The sequence below is a fragment of the Chinchilla lanigera genome, unplaced genomic scaffold (assembly GCF_000276665.1).
Source record: "Chinchilla lanigera isolate Chin_1 unplaced genomic scaffold, ChiLan1.0 scaffold00178, whole genome shotgun sequence".
In the NCBI taxonomy this organism is placed as follows: domain Eukaryota; kingdom Metazoa; phylum Chordata; class Mammalia; order Rodentia; family Chinchillidae; genus Chinchilla; species Chinchilla lanigera.
This window is the reverse complement of record NW_004955579.1, coordinates 172,511-192,828: the sequence shown is the minus strand read 5'-3', so window position 1 is coordinate 192,828 and position 20,318 is coordinate 172,511. Positions and strand designations below refer to the sequence as shown.

At 48.1% G+C, this 20,318-nt stretch overlaps 1 protein-coding gene across 1 annotated transcript in view; it reads right to left on the bottom strand.

The window, feature by feature from the left end:
• Positions 1-20,318, bottom strand: part of Ube3c (ubiquitin protein ligase E3C) — a gene marked incomplete at its 5' end in the record, with an annotated part of 79,988 nt that overhangs the window by 14,694 nt on the left and 44,976 nt on the right. The window contains 3 exon segments of the mRNA XM_005414099.2: positions 8-196; positions 3,574-3,786; positions 18,941-19,188. Coding sequence (XP_005414156.2) covers positions 8-196; positions 3,574-3,786; positions 18,941-19,188 — 650 coding nt within the window.

Genomic DNA, 20,318 nt, shown 5'->3' with positions numbered 1-20,318 from the left:
AGAGTACCTGAATTTCCTGCTGATCAAACATCCGCAACCACTCCAGGCTGACGACATTGGCTAGGCCCTGTCGGAACGCCAGGCAGTGTGGGCGGATCTGCTTGTTCAGCCTGTAGTCAGCCACCAGGTGGATATAGGCAATGCGGTTGGCACTGGTCACAGGGATATCTTTCCCACCAAATTTTAGTTCAACCACCTGTGAGCAGAAAGCACAGTCATCAAAACCCTCAGAGTCTGGCAGGACAACACAAAAGCAAGAGTCTAAATTTACAACCCAGTACAACCAGTATAAGCACTGCACGTAAGCTCAGGTGTATCTGGGCACTGGTTCATCTGGGTTCTGCAGCTTATTCTACCTTTAAGATCATCAAGCACCCCTGCTTGCTCTGGAATATGGGGGACTGTGACGCAATGTCATTGCAGCAATTCCCTTTCTAAAAAGCGAGAGACCACAAAGGGCAAAGAGAAGAACCAAAGGATCATGGCAAGTGAGAACAAAATAAAGGGATTCCTTTCATTTGTTTTCGTTTTTGTTTTTGTCTATTTTTGAGACAGGGTCTCGCTCTGCAGTTCAGGCTGGCCTTGAGCTCACTTTATGGCCCAGGCTGGTCTCAAACTCCCAAGGATCCTCCTGTCTCAGCCTCCCCAGTGCTGGGATTACAGGCGTGCGTCACCACGTCAAGCAAGGGATTCCTTTCAGAGAAAATACACTGGAAGGAATTAGGGCTGTTGCAGTACAATTACAGATGCAGCACTCCCCATACTTTGCATTTCTAGAATGTCATTACTGCTTAATGTATCTGTTTTTTTTTTGTTTTTGTCTTTTTCAGACAGGGTCTCGCTATGCAGTTCAGGCTGACCTTGAGCTCACTTTGTAGTCCAGGCTGGTCTCGAACTCAAGAGGATCCTCCTGCCTCAGCCTCCCATGTGCTGGGATTAGAGGCGTGCACCACCACACCTGGCTTGCTTAATGCTTCTGAAGCATGACTTAAAAGGTAGTGGCAGAGATACAGGATTAGCCAATGTCTCCCGCGCATGAACGGAATTAGTAAGAATAGTGCTTCTCAGGACATAGTTGTGCTCACGAATGATGTGGGTCTGGAACAGGGCTCAAGAAATCTGTGAGCATCATGGCAGTGCCCCTAAGATAGGCTGAAACACTGACGTATGGACTCCAGCTCTCAGGTGAGGCATGGCCACAGAATGCCACCAGGCCTCTGAATTTTCCTCAACAGTAATGTGCAGCAATCTGCCTTGTCTACCTCAGGACTGCTGTGATTATGTGGACTCATATATATAAAATTGATAAGCAACGATCTCAGATCATAGCAAACATGGAAACATTTAAAAGGGTGTACTTTAAGAATTCTTTATTTTGTTGTTGTTCTTTTTTCATTACTCCCTCTAAAAAAAAAGAATTCCTTATTGGCTCCATGAGGAAGCACTTGCCTAACATGCATGAAGCTCCAAGTTCAACCTCTGATATAAAAGAACTGCATTCTTGGAGTTGGAGGAAGAATAAGCTATGCTGTGGATAAAGAGCATATAAAATAAACTAAAGGAGCAGACTACAGGTGTCCGTATTAACAAGGGCACTGTTAAGTGGACACCAAGGGGCAGCCCAATGTAGTCTCCAGGCTGGCTATAGAGACCCTCAGATCTCTGCTTGGGGGGGAATGGTTAGTATTGCATCCCCAAACTCCATACCCTTCAATCCCCCCGTACCCTTCCTATGCCCAGATTAAAAGTGAGCACTGTGCCATAGGGCAATCGCCTCCATACCCCGACGTTTAACCACTTCACAGAAAGATTATTTCAGCACGGCTGAAGCGCGTCACTGACACTGCCCTGAATCTGTGGCTGCAGAACAGAGCAGTCTGCAGGTTCTCACTTTATAAAAGTTAGGTAGCTTGAAGCCTGAGTGTTATATTTGTCTGATATGCTTTCTTAGCATTTCACATTTAAAATGGTGATGTGATCTTCTTATTAATTCATTTCTTAGCTTTGGAACCTTCAAGTCTAACAATGGCCTTTCAACCCATTGTCTCTGGGCCGAGCAGGGACCGTGTTCATTACCCTAATTCCTTTGCTGGTTCTCTCCGACAGTCCATCTGTCACCCCAGCCTTGAGAGGCCAGCTATTATATCACCATATATAAAGCACCACCCCTTCCCTTAAATGGATTAAAAGCAGGTAATAAATGATGATGTGCTTGTGTGATCAGGAAGACAAAGGACCAGTGAAGTTCTCAGTTCAAGGAACTTCCAAGCTGCTTAGTTAGACAAAACTGCTGTTTCTCATACGTTGGAACTGGCGACACTACTTTTAATTTAAAGTCTACCCCTCAACTCACCCTAAACAACCATGTGCATTTAAAACCCTTGTCAAATGAACATCAAATCTCCAGGCTGAAGGGTACAGCACTTCCGAAGGTTGGCTGGGACAACACCGATGACCCTGTGGCTGTGGCCTGTTCCATGTCACACCCCCACCAGGATAGAAGGGGTCCTCTGACTTGTCCAAGGCCACAGAGCTAAGCAGCAAAACTAACTCTCTCGGGTCTCAGCACAGGAGTCCAACTCCCAGTAGATGTTCCTGTGGCCCCTTGAGCCCTCGGCTGGCTCCTCCAGGAAGATGGGAAGAGACCACAGCCCCAAATGTCATATATGTTACTAGTCAGCCGACAAACAGCCACACTGATTAGTCCAAAGGAAGCAAATACGGGGCACCCCATTATTTTAAAAGGGAAAACGGATAAACATAACCGGCCGACATGTGACGAAAGATCTGCATATTAGGATCTTTCAGTCAGGGCATTTAACTACTTAACCCCACACGAGGCACTACCTATCGATACCCACTTCTACAGAAACCGTAAGATCCTCCTCCAAATTAGGTGGCTTCACACTGAGCTTCTTCATTTTTCTGCTTAGACTCTTTGGTCTAATTGCTCTTCTATGTTGCCATCTATAATTTCTAAGCTCGGTGGAAAATTCTGACTAATTGGAACCCACGTGCTCCTGGCAGGCCCCATCTTCTCTGCAGCACTCTAAAGGAGGCTTGTGTCACACTTCCGGTCACCACCTACTTCAGGAGCAAGACAGGCAGTGCGCGTGCTGGCAGAGGCCGCGCATGCTTTGCCCTCTGGATGTAACGCTCCAGGAGACACAGGTGGCCAGGCAGTAAGCGTCGCCTCCCACCAACACTGCACACCTAACTGCAGACACTCAGCTCCACACTACGAAGAAGAGGTGGCAACAAGAGCAGCCCGGTGAGCAGCGGCAGAGCCCAACACTGCGAGTGCATGAGGAGTGATGGGGGCCGCCAGGCCCAGCCTGACGAGAACTGGCTTCCCTGTGGCAGAGGTCTCGTTCGACAGCAGGAAGGGCCCAAGTAGGGCCAGCGCCACTGCCAGTTCCCCATTGCAGGGCCCTCAACTAACATACTCAAACACACACAGAAGGCAATACAAATGGACATCTACACATAGGAAACAATGGCAGCTGAGCCATCCGGTGGTATAGGCGCATGGGACAGGGCAGGCACACGGGCCAGGCAGGCATGCCAGCTCACCTGAGCCTCCCCCAGGTCATTGTTCACCACGGTGAAGTTCAGCCCCAGCTCCTCCACATCTCCCTCGTAGCTTTTGAGGAACAGCAGGTTCCGGTAGACCTCAGGGTCCAGAGAGGCCAGGTGGTGGATGTCCACATCTGCGCTGGTTCCCAGCAACTTAGACAGGAAGAAGCCAGCGAAGGGGAGCTCCACTAGCATGTTTTCATAGAGAGCCTTTGGACGAGACAGAGCACAGGATGGCAGTTAGCACTTAACACGTGGGGTTCTGTTTTTATGCTTACAGCCATGGGGACCAAACTCAGGGCCTCTGCCCTGAGGTCCAGCCATAACCCCTTTAAAACATTTTTTATTTTGAGGCAGGGTCCCACTGCGTCGCCCATGTTGGGCTGGAACTTAGGACTCTTCTGCCCCACCGAGTGCTGCAATGACAGGCTTGTACCGCCACATCCAGCTCTACATGTTTTCTTCGTGCTTCCTGCAAACAAAAGGACGTATGCTCAAGTAGAACCCCTGACAGGGTTCTGACGGTAGACACTCCACCTTGAGGAGTGAATGGCGCGGCTGGCCACGGCTGAAGCATACGGACACAGAGCGGGTGTTGCGGGGCCACACCCCATCCTTCAGGCTACTGCAGAAGTCAGCCAATGTGCTGGATAGATGGCTCTGCAGTGGTGTTAGGTTCCTGTGGCTGCTACACCGAACCGCCACGAACAGGGAGACGGAGACTCAAAGCAGCACCAAGGTGCTGTTTCAAGTTACACAGGCTGAGGCTGAGGTCCAGGTGTGTGTCGTGTCGGCAGGACTGCCCACCCTCCAGAGGCACTAAGAGAGGATCTGTCACTGCCCCTTCCAGGTCCTGGTGTCCCCTAGGCGGTGGCTGCACTGGTGCACTTCCTGCCTCTTCACACACCTATCTTCTCTGTGTGTCCGCTGCCTCTCTCACCATCCCTCTCACCCTCTGTCTGGGTGCTGGGTGCTGAGTCCTCTCCTTTCTCTTAAAGTGACTCTGTCTGTTGGACTGGGACACCTTCTAACCCACCATAATCTGGACTGGATTATGTGCACTCAGGGCTGTTTCCAAAAAGGCCACCTGACGACAGGCACCTGAGCTACTTCTAGTTTCTGGCTCTGACAAATAAACACCCAGGGCAGATTGGGGAGGGCAGAAGCGCTGGGCACAAGGCACTGCCCACATGGGCTCCCACTGTCCACACTCTCCATCGATGGCCCTGTTGGCCATTCTGGCTAGGACCGCGGCACCCACTGTGGCCCGCACTGTCCCTCCCAACAGTGAATGGATTCAGTCAAGTGTTGGTGAGTGTTTCACAGGAACCGGAGAGTCCCCAGCAAAGGAAGCAGAAAGTAAACTTATGGGCAGTCGGCAACATGATGCCAGGGGTCACGTGTCAGGATACACGCGCTAATGGCACAAAACGCAGCAAGTATCCGTGAAATTTTCCAAATTCTTAGTACAGTAAATCCCCAACTTATGAACATATGAGTTGCAAACTTTCATAAATACAAATGGGCCTTGCATGACGAACATTTGTAGATTCGAACAAATCACAGAAGAAGTTCACGTGTCTACCGACACGGTCACAGCTGTGCTGCTGTGTGCTGCTGTACAGTGCAACCGTGTAGAGCGGTACAGTACTGTTGGGAGCTCACTGTGTTTTTTTCTATGTGGGTTTGGCTTTTTATGCTTTACACTGTACATCTGTGTCAGAGGTGTATAAGACTCACTTTGTAGGACTTATGAATATTCTCCCATGATGGAACTCGTTCCTAAGTCAGGGACTTACTGTATTCGCTTCGCAACAGACTGATCTGGAAGCTGCAACAACAGGTGCCATGTGGAGCAGAGCCAGGACACCAAAACACCTTTTCCACCTGCCCCCTGTGGACAATGTCCAATCTACGGCAGGAGCTGGTTCCCTCGAAGAAGGCATTCTGGGTCAGAGGGATCAAAGCTGCAGAGATGTGTGTCTACGGCGAAGCCAGGCAATGCTCACTCACCCACCCCACTGCCTCAGGGGAGAACCCTTGCTTTGGCAGCAGAGGCCCTCTCCAGCAGAGAGAGGTGGAGCCCTGGGACATCAGAAAGGACAGAGAGGCCAAGGTTGTATCCACACCTTGGCACCTGAGCTTTGGAGGGCCCAGTGCTGCCGGGCAAGCGACTCCACAATGGCACAGTAAAACCAAACCTCAGCAGTGGGGTGACTGCCCTCCAACCAGACCGCCCTGCACACACTCAGGCAGGGTGGTGTGAACTCAATGCCGGAGAGCCTCTGCTTTGTCTACTGGGTCACCAGCCCTTAGATACCTGCACTGGGGTGTTCCAGGTACACCAAGGCCTGCACTTTAAACACTCCCTGCTGACAGGACCCAAGGAAACTAGAAACGGTTGTGAACACCTCCCCGTTACTGGAGCTGTACTCTGGGAACCCAAAGCCATGGACAGACACTCTATGAACAGCACTTCTCCTGGCCTGGCCAACACAGGGAGCCATGCTTTAGTTCTGATCCAAAGACTGAAGATTTCCAATTAGTTTTGAAAAAGATGACAAAAAAAGGACCTCCTAATGTGAGAATGAGGATAAAATGGCAACCAGCACCCCACCATCCATTGATAAATGTAAATAAGGAGTCACTCCAGAAAGTCAGGGTTTGCTCAAAGTTAAGAATGGTGAGCACTATTAACCTGAGGCACTTATCAGCACCATTACTTCTAAATGAACGATGAGTTCAGAACCAAGGAGCGCGTTCTGCATAAAACTCTGTGATGCATGCCAGGGGCCGAGGAACAGCCCTCATCTGTATGGTGGGCTTTAAAAGTAAACCAGACGCGTAAATCATCTGATGCTCGATACCTAAGGTCATTGTTTGCCATTTCTGCATTAGAAACAATAAACCACTGAGATCTGTTAAATGTATCAGAGCTACCTGAATCTCAAACAAAAATCCCACTGTGACTCATAAAATGTAAATGCATAGGTATAATTTTTTATGTAAGGCAGGTTTAAACTTTTAGAGCATTTAATATACAAGCACTAATAAATGATAGCACTAAAAACTATGATTGCATCAGCTAAATGGATTATAAATTAAATTTCCATAATGCATGCAACCGAGATACAAATGTAAGCATAAATCAAGGTATTTTCTAAACACAGGTTAATTACACAACTTCAAAAACTACCCATTTTTTATGCAGAATAATCCACTTAGCATTTTTCAGCCAGTTGCACCATGCTTGTCCCTGGAAGCGTATCAATAACTACCTGTCATGAAAAATTAGCAATAGGTATATGGAAAGAGCCCGTAATGTATTTCCCAACTGTCTATCCTTTATGAGTGTTTATAGCTAGAAATTGTGCCAAAATGATTTGAAATAAAAAAGGATTAATTATGGTAGAAGCCTTTTAATATAAGTGAGTGCAGTCGCAACGCAATTAATGCAAATTGTGGCTCTATCAGGAGAACAAATGTGAGCTGCATCACAGGCCACTTCAGTTTGCTGCCAAATAACTTCAGTAATTTACTACATTAAGAATCAATAAAAAAATAATGTTTTTCAAATGCATCTCTATCAATCTTCAGGTAGTTCTAAAGTGAACATTTATAACTTAATCTAAAAACTATATGAGATGATGTCTTGCTTCAAAGCCATCCTAATTGAGCAAGCAGATAATAACTTTATTTCAAATCATGCTAACCACACAGCTTAAAAAACAAAGAAATGTAAGATAGGGATTACACTAAGATCAACATGCTATTTCACTCCTATGTGTCAGAATTAATAACTGGGGTTGAAAGTACAGTGCCTCGCTGGGTGTGGTGGTGCACATGCATAATCCCAGCAGTCAAGAGGAGGCTGAGGCTAGGCTACATAGTGAGTTCAATGCCAGCCTGAACTGCATAGTGAGACCCTGTGAAAGACGAAAGAAAAGAAAAGAAAAGAGAAGAGAAGAGAAGAAAAGAAAAGAAGAAGGGGAGGAGAGGGGAGGGGAGGGGAGGGGAAGGGGAGGGGAAGGGAAGGGAAGGGAAGGGAAGGGAAGGGAAGGGAAGGGGAAGGGAAGGGAACGGAAGGGAAGGGGAAGGGGAAGGGAAGGGGAAGGGGAAGGGGAAGGGGAAGGGGAAGAGAAGAGAAGAGAAGAGAAGAGAAAAGGAAGGAAGGAGGGAGAGAGGGAGGGACGGTTTCACAAACACCATTCATTCTTTATTTAGACCTTTCAGATTATGGAGGATTATCTACTGCCAAGATTTACCACAAGCCCCATTCACAGAACTTTCCACAAGGTCAACTCCTGTACATTCCTGTCCACACAGGTAGCCGACACTGAATCCCACACCCACGTGGCATGTGAGGCTGCCAGGCGGGCTGCCCAGGGTGCCCTGCACACGTGCTGAGCAGCGCAGTGGAGGTGAGCGCCAGTGCTGCTCTCTCGGCCCACACAAATGGCCGTGAAGAGTGACGGGGCTGACCACTCTGTCCCCTCAGAGCTCCTGCACACAGGTTGTGGGTGCTGGTCAGTGTTGCCTGCCCGCTCCTCTCTTGCTCAAGGTTGCCAGCATCTCAGCAGGTGTAGCAGCTGGACCTCACTGTGCCCCAGCTGTCCATCTCCACACCCCAGCTCTCTGCAAAGGCGACCCCCAGTCCCCTGGGTCACCACGCAGACCTGTCCTCCAACAGTCGCAGCTGTAGCACAATGCGGATGTGAATGGCCAGCTCTTCTTCACCTCAGAAAGGCACAGGGAACGCTGTAGGAGGACACGGGCTGGGCCTTGTGCTTCCTTTCCTCACTGCAACCTAAAACACCTGGCCTGCAGCAGCCCCTCTACTCTGCTCCTCAAGTCCCGGGGCTCCAGGCTCTGCCCATCAAACACCTCTGGAGGATTAAAGAGCTTCCATCTTCGTGACCAAAGGAAGCCCAAGTCACACCCCACAGGTCCCTCCCTGCCCGCACGGGCAGGTGCAGGCTGTGCACCCCAGACCCACTCCAGCAATGAAAGGGAACACTGCCAGGTCAAAAGTTCTTTTGGCCACAGGGGAGGACATGCTCACCTCTGGGAATGTGTCACGCTCCCTCGGGTGGGACCTAGGGACAGTGGTCACCGCTATCGGGGCTGGGTGACATGCTAGGACTCCTTCCGGCTTTACAGCAGTGGTGCCCGTGGGCTGTGACTTACCCTTCCACCTTGCCGCTGGGACACCAACTCTGTCACAGTGGGGGCAGCACTGTTCTCTCCTAGCAGTCTACCTGGGAAGGAACCCACACACCTGACCATCAAGCCACTTTCGGCGAATGGCTCAGCAGATCTAACGGAGCTGGACAGCCAATGGCCACCAGCAGTTTCTGACCCTTTCCATCACTTGGTCTCCCGGCCCCTCCACAGCTCTAGGCCCCCAGCTGGCTCGCACGACTCCCTGACTCTGCAGGCCTCCCCGCTCTTGATGCTCCGTGTCAGCAGACTCACAGAGGCACTCTCCTGCCACAGGCTTCTCGAATCTGACAAAGCCCCTGGGGCTCACCGGGCTGAGGCCTCCCTGGCCTTTGTGACCACTCTTTAAACAGCCTAGGTCTCAAGTGGGCCTCAGGTACCTGCTCTCAGCTCCCCCACTCCCCTGTGGCCACAAGGACCCCTGCTACAGCTCGGCTGACACGTGCACCTCCTGGGAGAGCAGTTGGGTTGGACTGAGAGCCCATGTCACATGATCCCACACACACAGCGTCGTGACTCTGTATCCAAAACCACCAGCCAGCTCTGCCTGCACCGGCATTCTTCCCACTCAGTACGAGGCCCACCTCAGCCAATGTGTTCAGGACATAGTTGCTAAGCTCAGCCTACAATATATTTTTTTCTTTTTGGAGGTACTAAGATTGAACACAGGGCCTTTGTACTTAACTATATCCCCACAACCCCTTTTCAATGTAATTTTTACACTGAGACAAAATACTGCTAAGTCACTAAGTTGCCCAGGCTTGACTTAATTAAATGCCTGCCTCAGTCCCTCAGTGCTGGGCTTACAGCATGCACCCCACGCCCAGCTCCCACCCCACAGTCAGAGGCCCTGAGTAGCCACAGCTGGGCGCTACAGTCACTAGGGTTCCTCTGGGGCGCAAGTGTCCGCATTTCTGTGGGGAGGAAGCGGATGGATCACAGTCTGGACACACCTTGGCACCACATTGCTAACACCAGCTCTGCCTCTCCCGCCCCACGAGCACTGCAAGTCTAAGCTGGGGAATGGCTTGCCACGTCCCCGTTCTGAGCACACCTGGCCCGCTAGTGACAGAGGGCAGCCACTGGCTGCTGACAGCCCACGCTTTCCTGTTTCTCCTCTGAGCTGAGAGCTCAGGATCCTCAGGCTCTGCAGCTGTGAGGACGGCGTGGCCCGGCTTTGCCTACCGAGGTCTCTAGGTGTTTCAGGCACCCACCAGGAAGCACCAGGTCGCCTGTCCCACACCTGTTCCTGCCAATTTGTCCCCAGCCGAGGTAACAGCACCTTTATCCTTCTGTCCTCAGAACAAGCCCCTGAGACCCAGGACAGAGCTGCTACCAACCCTCAGCCTATAGCTGGCCTCCCTGCTGAGTGCCTGTTCACCCCAAGCTAATTGTAATACCACAGCCAGAGGCGAGGAGTGCCCAACCTGCGAGTCCCAGGAGGACTTGGTTCAACTTCCTACTGCTGCAGAAAATGGCCTCAGTATAAACCGGATTCATTCTCCCTGCTGGTGCTTGAGAGTGCTTAAAGATAAATGGAAAGCTGTAACTCAGTAGTAAGAGCTCTTCCATCCAGAGCAGACAGAATTTTTGTGACTGCCTTGGGTGTCTAAAACTATAGAGCTGGGCATGGTGGCACACGCCTGTAATCCCAGCACATGGGAGGCTGAGGCAGGAGGATCGATGCGAGTTTGAGACCAGCCTGGGCTACAAAGTGAGCTCAAGACCAGCCTGAACTGCATAGCGAGACCCTGTCTGAAAAAGACAGAACAAAACAAAACAAAACACAAAAACAAACTGTACTACTACTACTACTTAGGCACTGGAAGCAACAGAATTCTGGAACGCACTTGCTACTTTACTATACAATTCAAACCACTTTTTATTTCATGGTTAATTCCAAAGAAATGAAATGAAATTACTATAGAAAACATAGAAAAAGGATAATCTACAGATTGATGACTATGTTTATTGAAAGCACACAGACCACAATAAGTAGTTGCCTACAAAAACAGGTACTGCTGGAGGTGCAGCTTGTGCCTGGCAGGTATGTGGCCTCAGCACAAGATAAACCAATAGAGCAAGTACGACTCTCAGAAGGGATCAACTCAAACAAAGGTCATCAATTATAAATTATGATCTTTGCTTTTTCTGCACACTGGTAGGGGCCTGTCTGCTGCCGACAGCTGGGAGGATGCAGAGGAAGCTGCCTGTGAAGGCTGCCATTGCCCAGAAGTCTCCCTGTTACCTGGAAGGCTGTGCTTGCTGAATGGCAGCAGAGAGGATGAGCGGTAGGAAGGAGCAGGGCCAAGGGAGCTCTCTACACAGCAGATGAGCTCAGCTTAGGCCCAGAGAAAGGCATCTAAGAGAAGCTGGGGGCCATGAAGGTTCCAGGCAACTTGGATTACTGGTATTCACCTCAACCTGCAGTGTTGGCAAATCCAGCAAGCATTTTATAAAGGGAAGCCAATGATACACACACCCGCAATCCCAGCACTGTGCTAAGGCAGGAGGATCCCTGAGAGGTTGAGGCCAGCCTCGGCTACATAAGCGAGTCCGAAGCCAGCCTACACTACATAGGGAGACCCTGTCTCAAAAAAACAAAAACAAAAAAAGGAACACATTCTCTGAACTTTCGAAAAGGTCAAGATCAACTGCTAAGTTTGGGCATGGCAACTCATACCTGTAACTCCAGTACCAGGGAGGCCAAGCTGAGCCAAAGCAATTTAGCTACTTAGCAAGCCTCCACCTCAAAATAAAAAATACAGATAGCTACAGTACAAAGACCTAGGGTTTGATCTCCAGTACTGCCAAAAAGGGACAAAAACAAAAAAACACCACCCACTGATATCACATTCCATGATACATTAAGTGTATACTGAATTCTACTGAAATATACAATTATGAACCATGTTAAAGTTACAGAATCTGATAAAAATTTCAGCTGTAAGACCGAGATATTATTAAATATGATTTATAGACATTCTGTACCAATTAAATCAATATTCTGCAGCAAGGAAAGGAGTCATTTTCAAACAGAATTCAAATATGATAAAGGATTTGTTCCAATAAATATTCTGAACTTAATTGGCTTAAATGGACCTAGGTGCTTCTATCTGTAAAAAGTGTTTGCCATGACATTACCACATCCTTGAGCTGTTTATTTATTCCCCGTCTGGATCCTGATTTACAGGCGATAAAGTGCGATCTCGACCCGCAGCAGCAGCAAGAGCCATCTGCTAATGGAACTCTCAACTAAGAAGTGACCAGCGACACGAGGTGACTCTTCCCACGGAGGAGCACTCCCAGACCTCTCTGCACTTTGTCACCGTAACAATCACTAACATATGCATTAAGGAAAATTTAAATACATTACGACCCAATAAATACCACAATCAATCAATATACAATTTTCTTCTCTTCAAGATTTAATGTTCAGGTACCATGTTATTAGTGCTCTACTATTATATTTACTTAAGCCCAGACAATTTTTAGCATGTAGCTACGAAGTTAACCATTTATAATCAGATGATAATCATGTGCTAGAAACTAGCACCCCCCATGGGAATTTCCATGCCAAAAGCTATGTAAAGAGCATCTTAAATGTGTACAACAAAATTAAATACCGTTTTCAAATAAGACTAGTTTTGAAAGTACAGTTTAATTTTGACTAGCAAGTACCGACTTTTTTTTTTTTTTTGGTACCGGGAATTGAACTCATGACCTCAGGCTTGCCAGGCAAGCGCTTACACTGCTGAGCTACATCTCCAGCCCCTGACTGCATTTGAATGAGGCTCAGTGTGATCTTTCAGCACGTACAGAGCGGATGAAGTCTCTGTGTTCACATCCACCCTCTAGTAATCCCTTGAACACATTCAAGCCCTTTTCTTTTGACTTTTAACTTCCACACGAGAATGTGCAATACTTCTCTTTCAGTGTCTGGATAACTACACTTAAAGAATGTCCACCTTTTCTATCCACTTTGCTGCAAATGATAGGACTTCTCTTTTTTTTGAGATAGGGTCTCGTTATGTAGCCCAGGCTGGCCTTGAACTTTTGTGATCTTCCTACTCCAAGTGTTGGGATTACAGGTGTGGACGCCTGACTACTTCATTTTCTCTGCATATAAATATATGAATGAGACTGGCTGGAGCATATGGGAGATCTATTTGTGGTTTTCTGAGGAACCTCCACACCTCACGATGCCTATACTTACATTCCCATCAACAGTGTATTAGGAGTTATTTCTCTACATTATTACCAGCATTTGTTATTTTTCGTCCTTCTGTTTTTTTGTTTGTGAGACTTGGGAATGAAAGTAGTTAGGTCTTGCAATGAGCTACCTCCTCACAGACTTTTATTTATCCTGTGAAACAAGGACTTGCTAAATTTCCCAGGTTGGCCTTGAATTTGAGATCTTCCTGCCTCAGCCTTCTGAGTACCTGAGATCACAGGTGTGTACCTCCATATCTGGCGATTTTTGTTTTGATAACAGCCACTCTAAGTGGGGTAAGACGGTACCTCAATGTGACCTTGCTTTGCATTTGGCTGATGGCTAATGACACTGAACATTTTTTTCATGTATCTGTTGGTCATTTGGATTTCTCCTTTGGGAAATGTCTGTTCAGATCATTTGCCCATTTTTAAGCAGATTATTTGTTTTTGAAAAGCGGTTTTCCAAGTCTCTCACACATTCTCCCGGGGAAGAGCAGCAAATGTCGCTCCCACTCCGTCAGCTGCGTTACTCGGTCCACCACGTCCTTGCCCGCACAGGTTTCTAGTTTGCTTTAATCCCATTTGTCTATTTCAGTTTCTGTTGCCTAAGCTTCTGAGACATCATTTTGAGATTGTACTCGCTTTTCTCTGGTGGTTTCGATTTTAGGTCTTTGCTCTGCTGAGCAGACTTTGCACAGGGGGAGGCAGCAGCCCTCCTTCCTGTGGGTGCTGACGGCAGGTCGCGTGGCTGTGGCCGAGCAGCTGCTGCGGCTGTGCTCTGCCCCCGGCCTGCGGGTCTGTCGAGGCCGCCGCTCGCTGTCGCGGTTGCCTCCTGAAATGAGGTGCTGTGATGCCTCTGACTCTGTTCCTTCCGTTCACCACTGCTCTGGCCACTCAGAGCCTCTCTGCTTCAACAGCGATTTCAGGGCTGCTTCTGTAGTTCTACGGAGAATGTCATGGTGTGCCGGCGGTGGGGACTGTACTCATTTATTAACTGCTTTGGGTAATACGGACCTTTTAACAATATTAATTCTTCTAACCTACGAACATGAGAGGTTTTCTTATCTTCATTTTCTTTCATCAGTGAAATAACTATAGGTTTCTTGTTGGTGTTGTCTAACTTCTGTTACACAGCTTTATTGTGATGTAATTTACATAACTTTCATTTTTGGCAGTGAGGCAGCGGCCACAAAGTCTCCTCTCTGCAAGGTGGGGTAAGTACATGGGAGGTAAGAGCCACCCATCAACCTTAGTGAAAAATCCGCAGCACTGCCATCCCGCAAGACACCGTCTTAGGCTAATCTCAACATCAGCAGCACATTCATCAACAGAGGAAAATGAGCTTATCCTCAGCAGACTTCTGTAAGCGACTGTATATAGTCTCTATAACTAACGAACAGAGAATGCTTTCTATGTTTAGGAAGGAAAAATGTTAATATGACCTAATTCACAGAAATACAATTAATACTTTATCTTCTGTGAGAACCACTGTATTTATAGAACAACACAGGTGAGTCTGGCCAAAAAAAAAGGGCTCACTTTTATTCTTGCCTTTTCTATCAATTTAGAAAGCTCTTCGGCTCATCTTAATTGAAAGAGCTACAAGACATCATTTTAAAGGTTTTTATGCCATGAGCTATGAAAGTTATATCCTCCAGAGTTTCAATAAGAAGGCATGGTGGTACACTCCTATAATCCTGGCACTCTGGGAGGCTGAGGTGGGAGGATCAAAGGTTCGAGCCCAAACTGAGCAACTTGGTCAGGCCCTGTCTCAAAAACAACAACAACAACAACAACAACAAACCCCTACAGAACCAAAAAAGAAAAAAGGATTGAACCCAGGGCCTCTGCATTGAGTTACATCTCTATAACCCCCCAGGGTTGGTGTCACCCAAGGAGAGATAGGCCATTTCACAGACAACTGACACCAGAGCCAGCACAGGTCCAACTAGAGGAGGAAGGTCAACCATGGTCTGGATGTGGGGGGTTCCCAAGGTGCCTCCGTGGAGTGTCCTTGGGGGATTAACACAGTGCTCCTGGGACCCCATCCCACGTGTTTTTGGTCTCTGGCTTCCTGTCTCACTCAGCAATTGCCTGCCCCTACACATGCTCCTGCAACTGTAATACCGCCCAGCACGAGGTCCATCCCACAGCCCTGCTAATGCAGACACCATGCTCAGACCCGAGAGAACAGTGAGCTCCAAGAACCTCTTCTCTTCCTAAAGTAACCTGCCTCTGATACTCCATTCCAGGAAGAGAAATGGGCTAACACACACTACATCTTCATGTGGGAAGATGACAGGAATCTGCTGACCTCAGTCACTGCAGTGAGGGCTTGCAGTCACTCTCTGCTGCTGGGGTGCACATGGCTCCAGCAGAAGCCTGCTGTCACTCTCTAAGAATGCTTCAAGTCCAAGTAGCAACATCTGGAATCTGAACGAATCAGTAACAACTGGACACAGAACAGTACCTCAACGGGATGCAAATAATGGGGAATTTACGTTCCACTCAAGTAGACCAATTCTTCTCCGTCACCCCTCCTTTTGGTGCAGGCCTGGGACTCTATCACCAGCTGCCTTTCATAAACACACACACCCTACCACAGACATACGGGAACCAAGACAGCGTTGCTGTGGCACAGGGCTAAGTCAATCAGCACAGCAGAAAAAAGTTACATTTTCTGTCAAATTGTCTTTGACAAGGGTGCCAAGAATAACAGGGCCTCTCTTTCACACAGTTATGAAAATTAGCTCAAAATGGATCAAAGACTTAAAACTAAGCCAAAACTGTAATACTCTTGAACACACAGGTGTAAATCTCTGTAACTTAGGTTTCTTAGAAAAATCCCTGACAACACAGGTAACAGAAAAAACAAGAATGCGAGATACCACTCCTCTCTTTTTTTGAGACAGGATCTCACTATGAACCTTAGGCAGGCCTTAAATTTGAAACAATCCTTTCGAACAGCCTCCTGAATGCTGGGACTACAGGCATGTATCACCACACCCACCAGCTATAAATCTTGTTCTTTGAAGGACACAGTCATGAAAGACAAGTCACAGATGGAGAAAATACTTGCATTCCTTTATCTGATAAGGGCCTCAAATCTAGACTACACAGAGGGTTTATGAAGTCGGTCCAGTTTCCAGTACTGGGCAACAGCCTGGGCATTTCTTCACAAAAGACACAGAGCACATGAAAAAACGCTTAACACAACAAGCTGCCGTGGGAATGAGGCTCAGAACCACACGAGGCACCACTCACCCCACCAGGGGCTGTGATGACAAGAGATGACCACAGCATGGGCCAGGACGTGGTCACAGCAGCCCACAGCCACTGCTGGACACTGTCACTGTGAGCTCCAGCACCCACGTTGTTGGCCATACACTCAAGAGAAACACAAGTGAAAACAGTCCCAGTGCCCACCAACGGGCGAAGGACAAACGACCGACAGGCACCAGTCCTCTCCCCTGGCGGGCAACATCCCCGGGTGCTCCAGTGCTTCTCCACTCTCCCCCTGCAGTCCCTCTAGCCCCATACATGGGCCCCACTTTCAAGACCTGGTCTCTGCTCTCCCTGCCCAGGCAGCCACAGGGCAAGACTGAAACCCACCCAAAACCAAGCCATACCTCGACTGCTTCTGCAGGTCCCTTAGCCCAGGCCCCTCCGCTCAGGCCCTCACCATCCTCCGCCGGGAGCCCGAGCCCACAGAAGCCACCGGTTCCTTTTCTCGTTCTCACACTGCTCTGGTTTCCCCCTCCTCACCCCAGAGTAAGTGCGTTTTATCCCAGCATTGTGGTGAAAATGACACAAGGACAACTCATGAACAGACAACCAACATGCAGCAACAGGAGATGGAGCTCTGAGGAATGTCGCAGGGGAGGAACCCTGAAAATGCGATGCTGAGCGGGTGGAATCTGTCCCAGCAGCCACGTGGCACTCGCCATACCTGGCCGCAAGAGTCAGTGCGGTGCAACGTTCTAAGATGGAAGCCACAGACCTGTGTGTGAGAGAGGTAAGCCATGCAGCACGTGAAATCATCCCAGGAAGCTGGTGTGTGAGTCCAGGGGCTGCTGTGCAGCCCACCCTGCAGCAAGTGCAGAACAACTAGCTCAGCCATGCTCATCTGAGACCTGCATCACTGAGCCAGTGCCTAACTCTTTCACTTGGGCCTTGTTCTCTCACACCCACGCCCCTCTCCCTAAAAACACAGTTGTCTCCCCACATCCGTGTGCTCAGAGCCCTGCTACCCTGCTACCCTGCATGATGCTTAAACTTTTTATCAAAGAGTGCAAGGCCTCATGAGTGGCTGCCACTTTTTCTACACCACCTTCTCCTGCGAAGGGTCAGAGAATAAATGCGTAAGCTCTACTGACTCTGCAGACACAGCAGACAGGAAAACATGCTCACGAACAGGCCTCGCGCAGGGCTGTGGTGTTGTGGACACTGTTCCAGAGTCACTTCCAGCCACTGTGGGCTTGTGGGAGCCACACGCACTGCTTACGGTCCTTGCCATAACCCAGTCTGTTTCTAAAAATGTGCTGGACAGGTGACACTAAGTGTCAGGTACCTGTCTTCTACTGTTTTAAAAACCTCATCCCAGACTCTTCAAAACACCCTAAACAACTTTCCCAGAATATAAAAGGCTTTTACCTACCGATAGAACAACATACCAAAGACCATGAATAACATGAAACTAATTCTACTGGATAATAACCTTAGAGGCGGGCACTGTGTGCACCTTGCAGTGACACCTTCGCGTACCCGAGTCGTTTCTTTCTGCTGCCCTGCAAAACAGCATGCCCCAGGTGAAGATATGTACGGCAACAAGGAGAAAGAAATGCTCTGAATTGGTCCAGGCTACATGGCAGAGTCATGGCTTGGTGCCACGTACGCAGTGGTGGAGAAGGAGGGCGAGACCTTCTGGAAGTACATGAGCCTGTGGCAGCCCTGCTACAATGGACTTGAGTGTGGTCTCCTCCGCTCAGACCGCAAGGTTTTCTAACTGGGCTCTGACACTGAGACAGTGCCTGGGGTAAACAGACCTTCGTCATCCTCGAGTCCTGAGATCCAGGAGCCTGAATACTGCAGAGCCAGGGACACCTCCCAGATGCACAGAGCCTCTTGCATACAAGCGCCACCATCCCCTTGGGAATAATGCGTGATTCTTACCTGAGTTTCAATAGTTTCAGGACAAGTTTTGGCTCTGGACTTTACTGGAATAACTGCTTAGCCACAATGTTCTGAATTAGTAACTGTCAACATTTACTTAAAGTGACTTTGGGGGACCAGCTGTGACCTGCCCCTGAGGCATATCCCTGGTCTAGAACAGGTTGTGTGCACCCTCGTCTGGCTCCTAACTTGAACCACAAGGAACAATGAACAGAATCTGAAATATCTGCTTGCCACATAATTAACTGTTCCCCTTTCATTTATAGAAGGCTGAGCAAGTCTGAACAGATGGTCGGTAGATGGAATGTCCTGGCTCTTAGGGTCTTACCAGATTACCATCCTCAAATGTAAATATTTTTATTTGCACAACATATGGAACATACTTAAATCATACTTAATATGGTCTTCCCTCTCACAGTACTTTAGACTTACTTACTTTCAAAAGAAAAATAGTAAAAAAAAAAAACAAAAAAAAGAAAAATACTAAACCATTCACTTTCACCACTACCAAGAAAGTGTGAGAAGTTTTAAAATATGTACAGTATGATGTTTAAACTGTAGACGACTTCTGTAATGCTCTATAAACACACCAATCACTTTTATGTGTGCAATTACTGTGCATGTAATATGTACGGAGGAAACGTAATCACCATGTAAATAAATACTACTTAGAGGTCACCAAAGTGAGTTAACAATTACGCATTCACACAGAGAAACTGGACAGCATCTGAGACTATTCTCACAGAGATGACTTTACCTTTCCCAGCATCCTGCCCAGGAAGTAGTAATGCCTGGCGAAAGAGTCTCCCACAAGCATCTGCGCAGCGGGGCTGGGGTACAGAAGCCCTTCATTAGTAGTCTTAAAGAATCCCTGGTTGGGGTTAAATCCTGACTTCAAGAGTTCATTTAAAAACTCTCTGAAAATACCACCACCATCGATGCCGGCTTCATCCAGGCCATGGGCATTGAGCAAGTGCACACGGATCCGCTTTTTCAAATCAGGCTCTATCCAGAAAGGGAGACAGAAGAGGAAAGATGTTACAAGGAAGTAATAAAATAAACTGTCTTACAAGTCTTAGGGAAGGCCACTGAGACTGGTAGGGCTGCTAGGGACATTTTCACAGAAGGCACAACAAGGCAGTGATATTAAAAGGCAATGGGGGGCTGGGGATTTAGCTCAGTGGCAAAGCGTCTGCCTGGCAAGCGCAAGGTCGTGAGTTCGGTTCCCGGTACCGGAGAAAAACAAACAAAACAAAACAAAACAAAAAAACAACAAATAAAAGGCGATGAGGAGGCAGGCTAAGACTTCCCCAAGTGTACAGGACAGAGAAAAAGCAGGCCCCAAGAATGGAACTGGAGGAACCCCCAATGCCAAAAGAGCCAAAATACCTCAAAGCAGAGGAGTGGGACTAGGGACAAAGGGCGCTACTAGAATGGATCATCATCCCCAGGACACTGGTGCTGCACGGCACCACGTGCAGTCCCCGCACAGGACACTAGCTCTCTGTACACTGTGCAGGAACCAGAGAGGCTCCCCCCGAAACACCCACAGGGACAGCAGTGCAGGCATCTGTGTTAATGAGCACACCTCCCTGGGACCCAAGACAATCAAATTCACACTTGTGGCCAGAGCTGGCCCTCACTGCACCCAGGGTTAATAACAGCCACCACTGATGGTTTCACCGGTGAGATGTGTGCTGGAATTTTACATGATTACATCAAAGTCCTAAATATTTTACAGTAAGTAAACTAAAGCTTAGATTACTCCACTTACGCTGAAGTCACGTGGTTAACACTATAATGGTGAGTGACATAAGTGTGTCTCCTACCTACAAAGCCTGGGCTCTGGTCCACTCAGACCCAGTCTTCTACAATCTCAACTTCTGTTTCTATGTGAAGGACATGCTTTTCACTGATAATTCTATTCTATAAGCATATTATTTGCATCTGTTTTGGTTAATATGATTACAAAATATGTTCAATCTAAGTTCTAGATAAAATGCCAAAAGAGATCTAATCAGCTAATTACAAATGCAATACAAAAATATATTTGGGGGGGGCCAGGGATATAGCTCAGCGGCATAAGTGCTTGCCTGGCAAGCCTGAGGTCATAAGTTCGATTCCCACTACAAAAA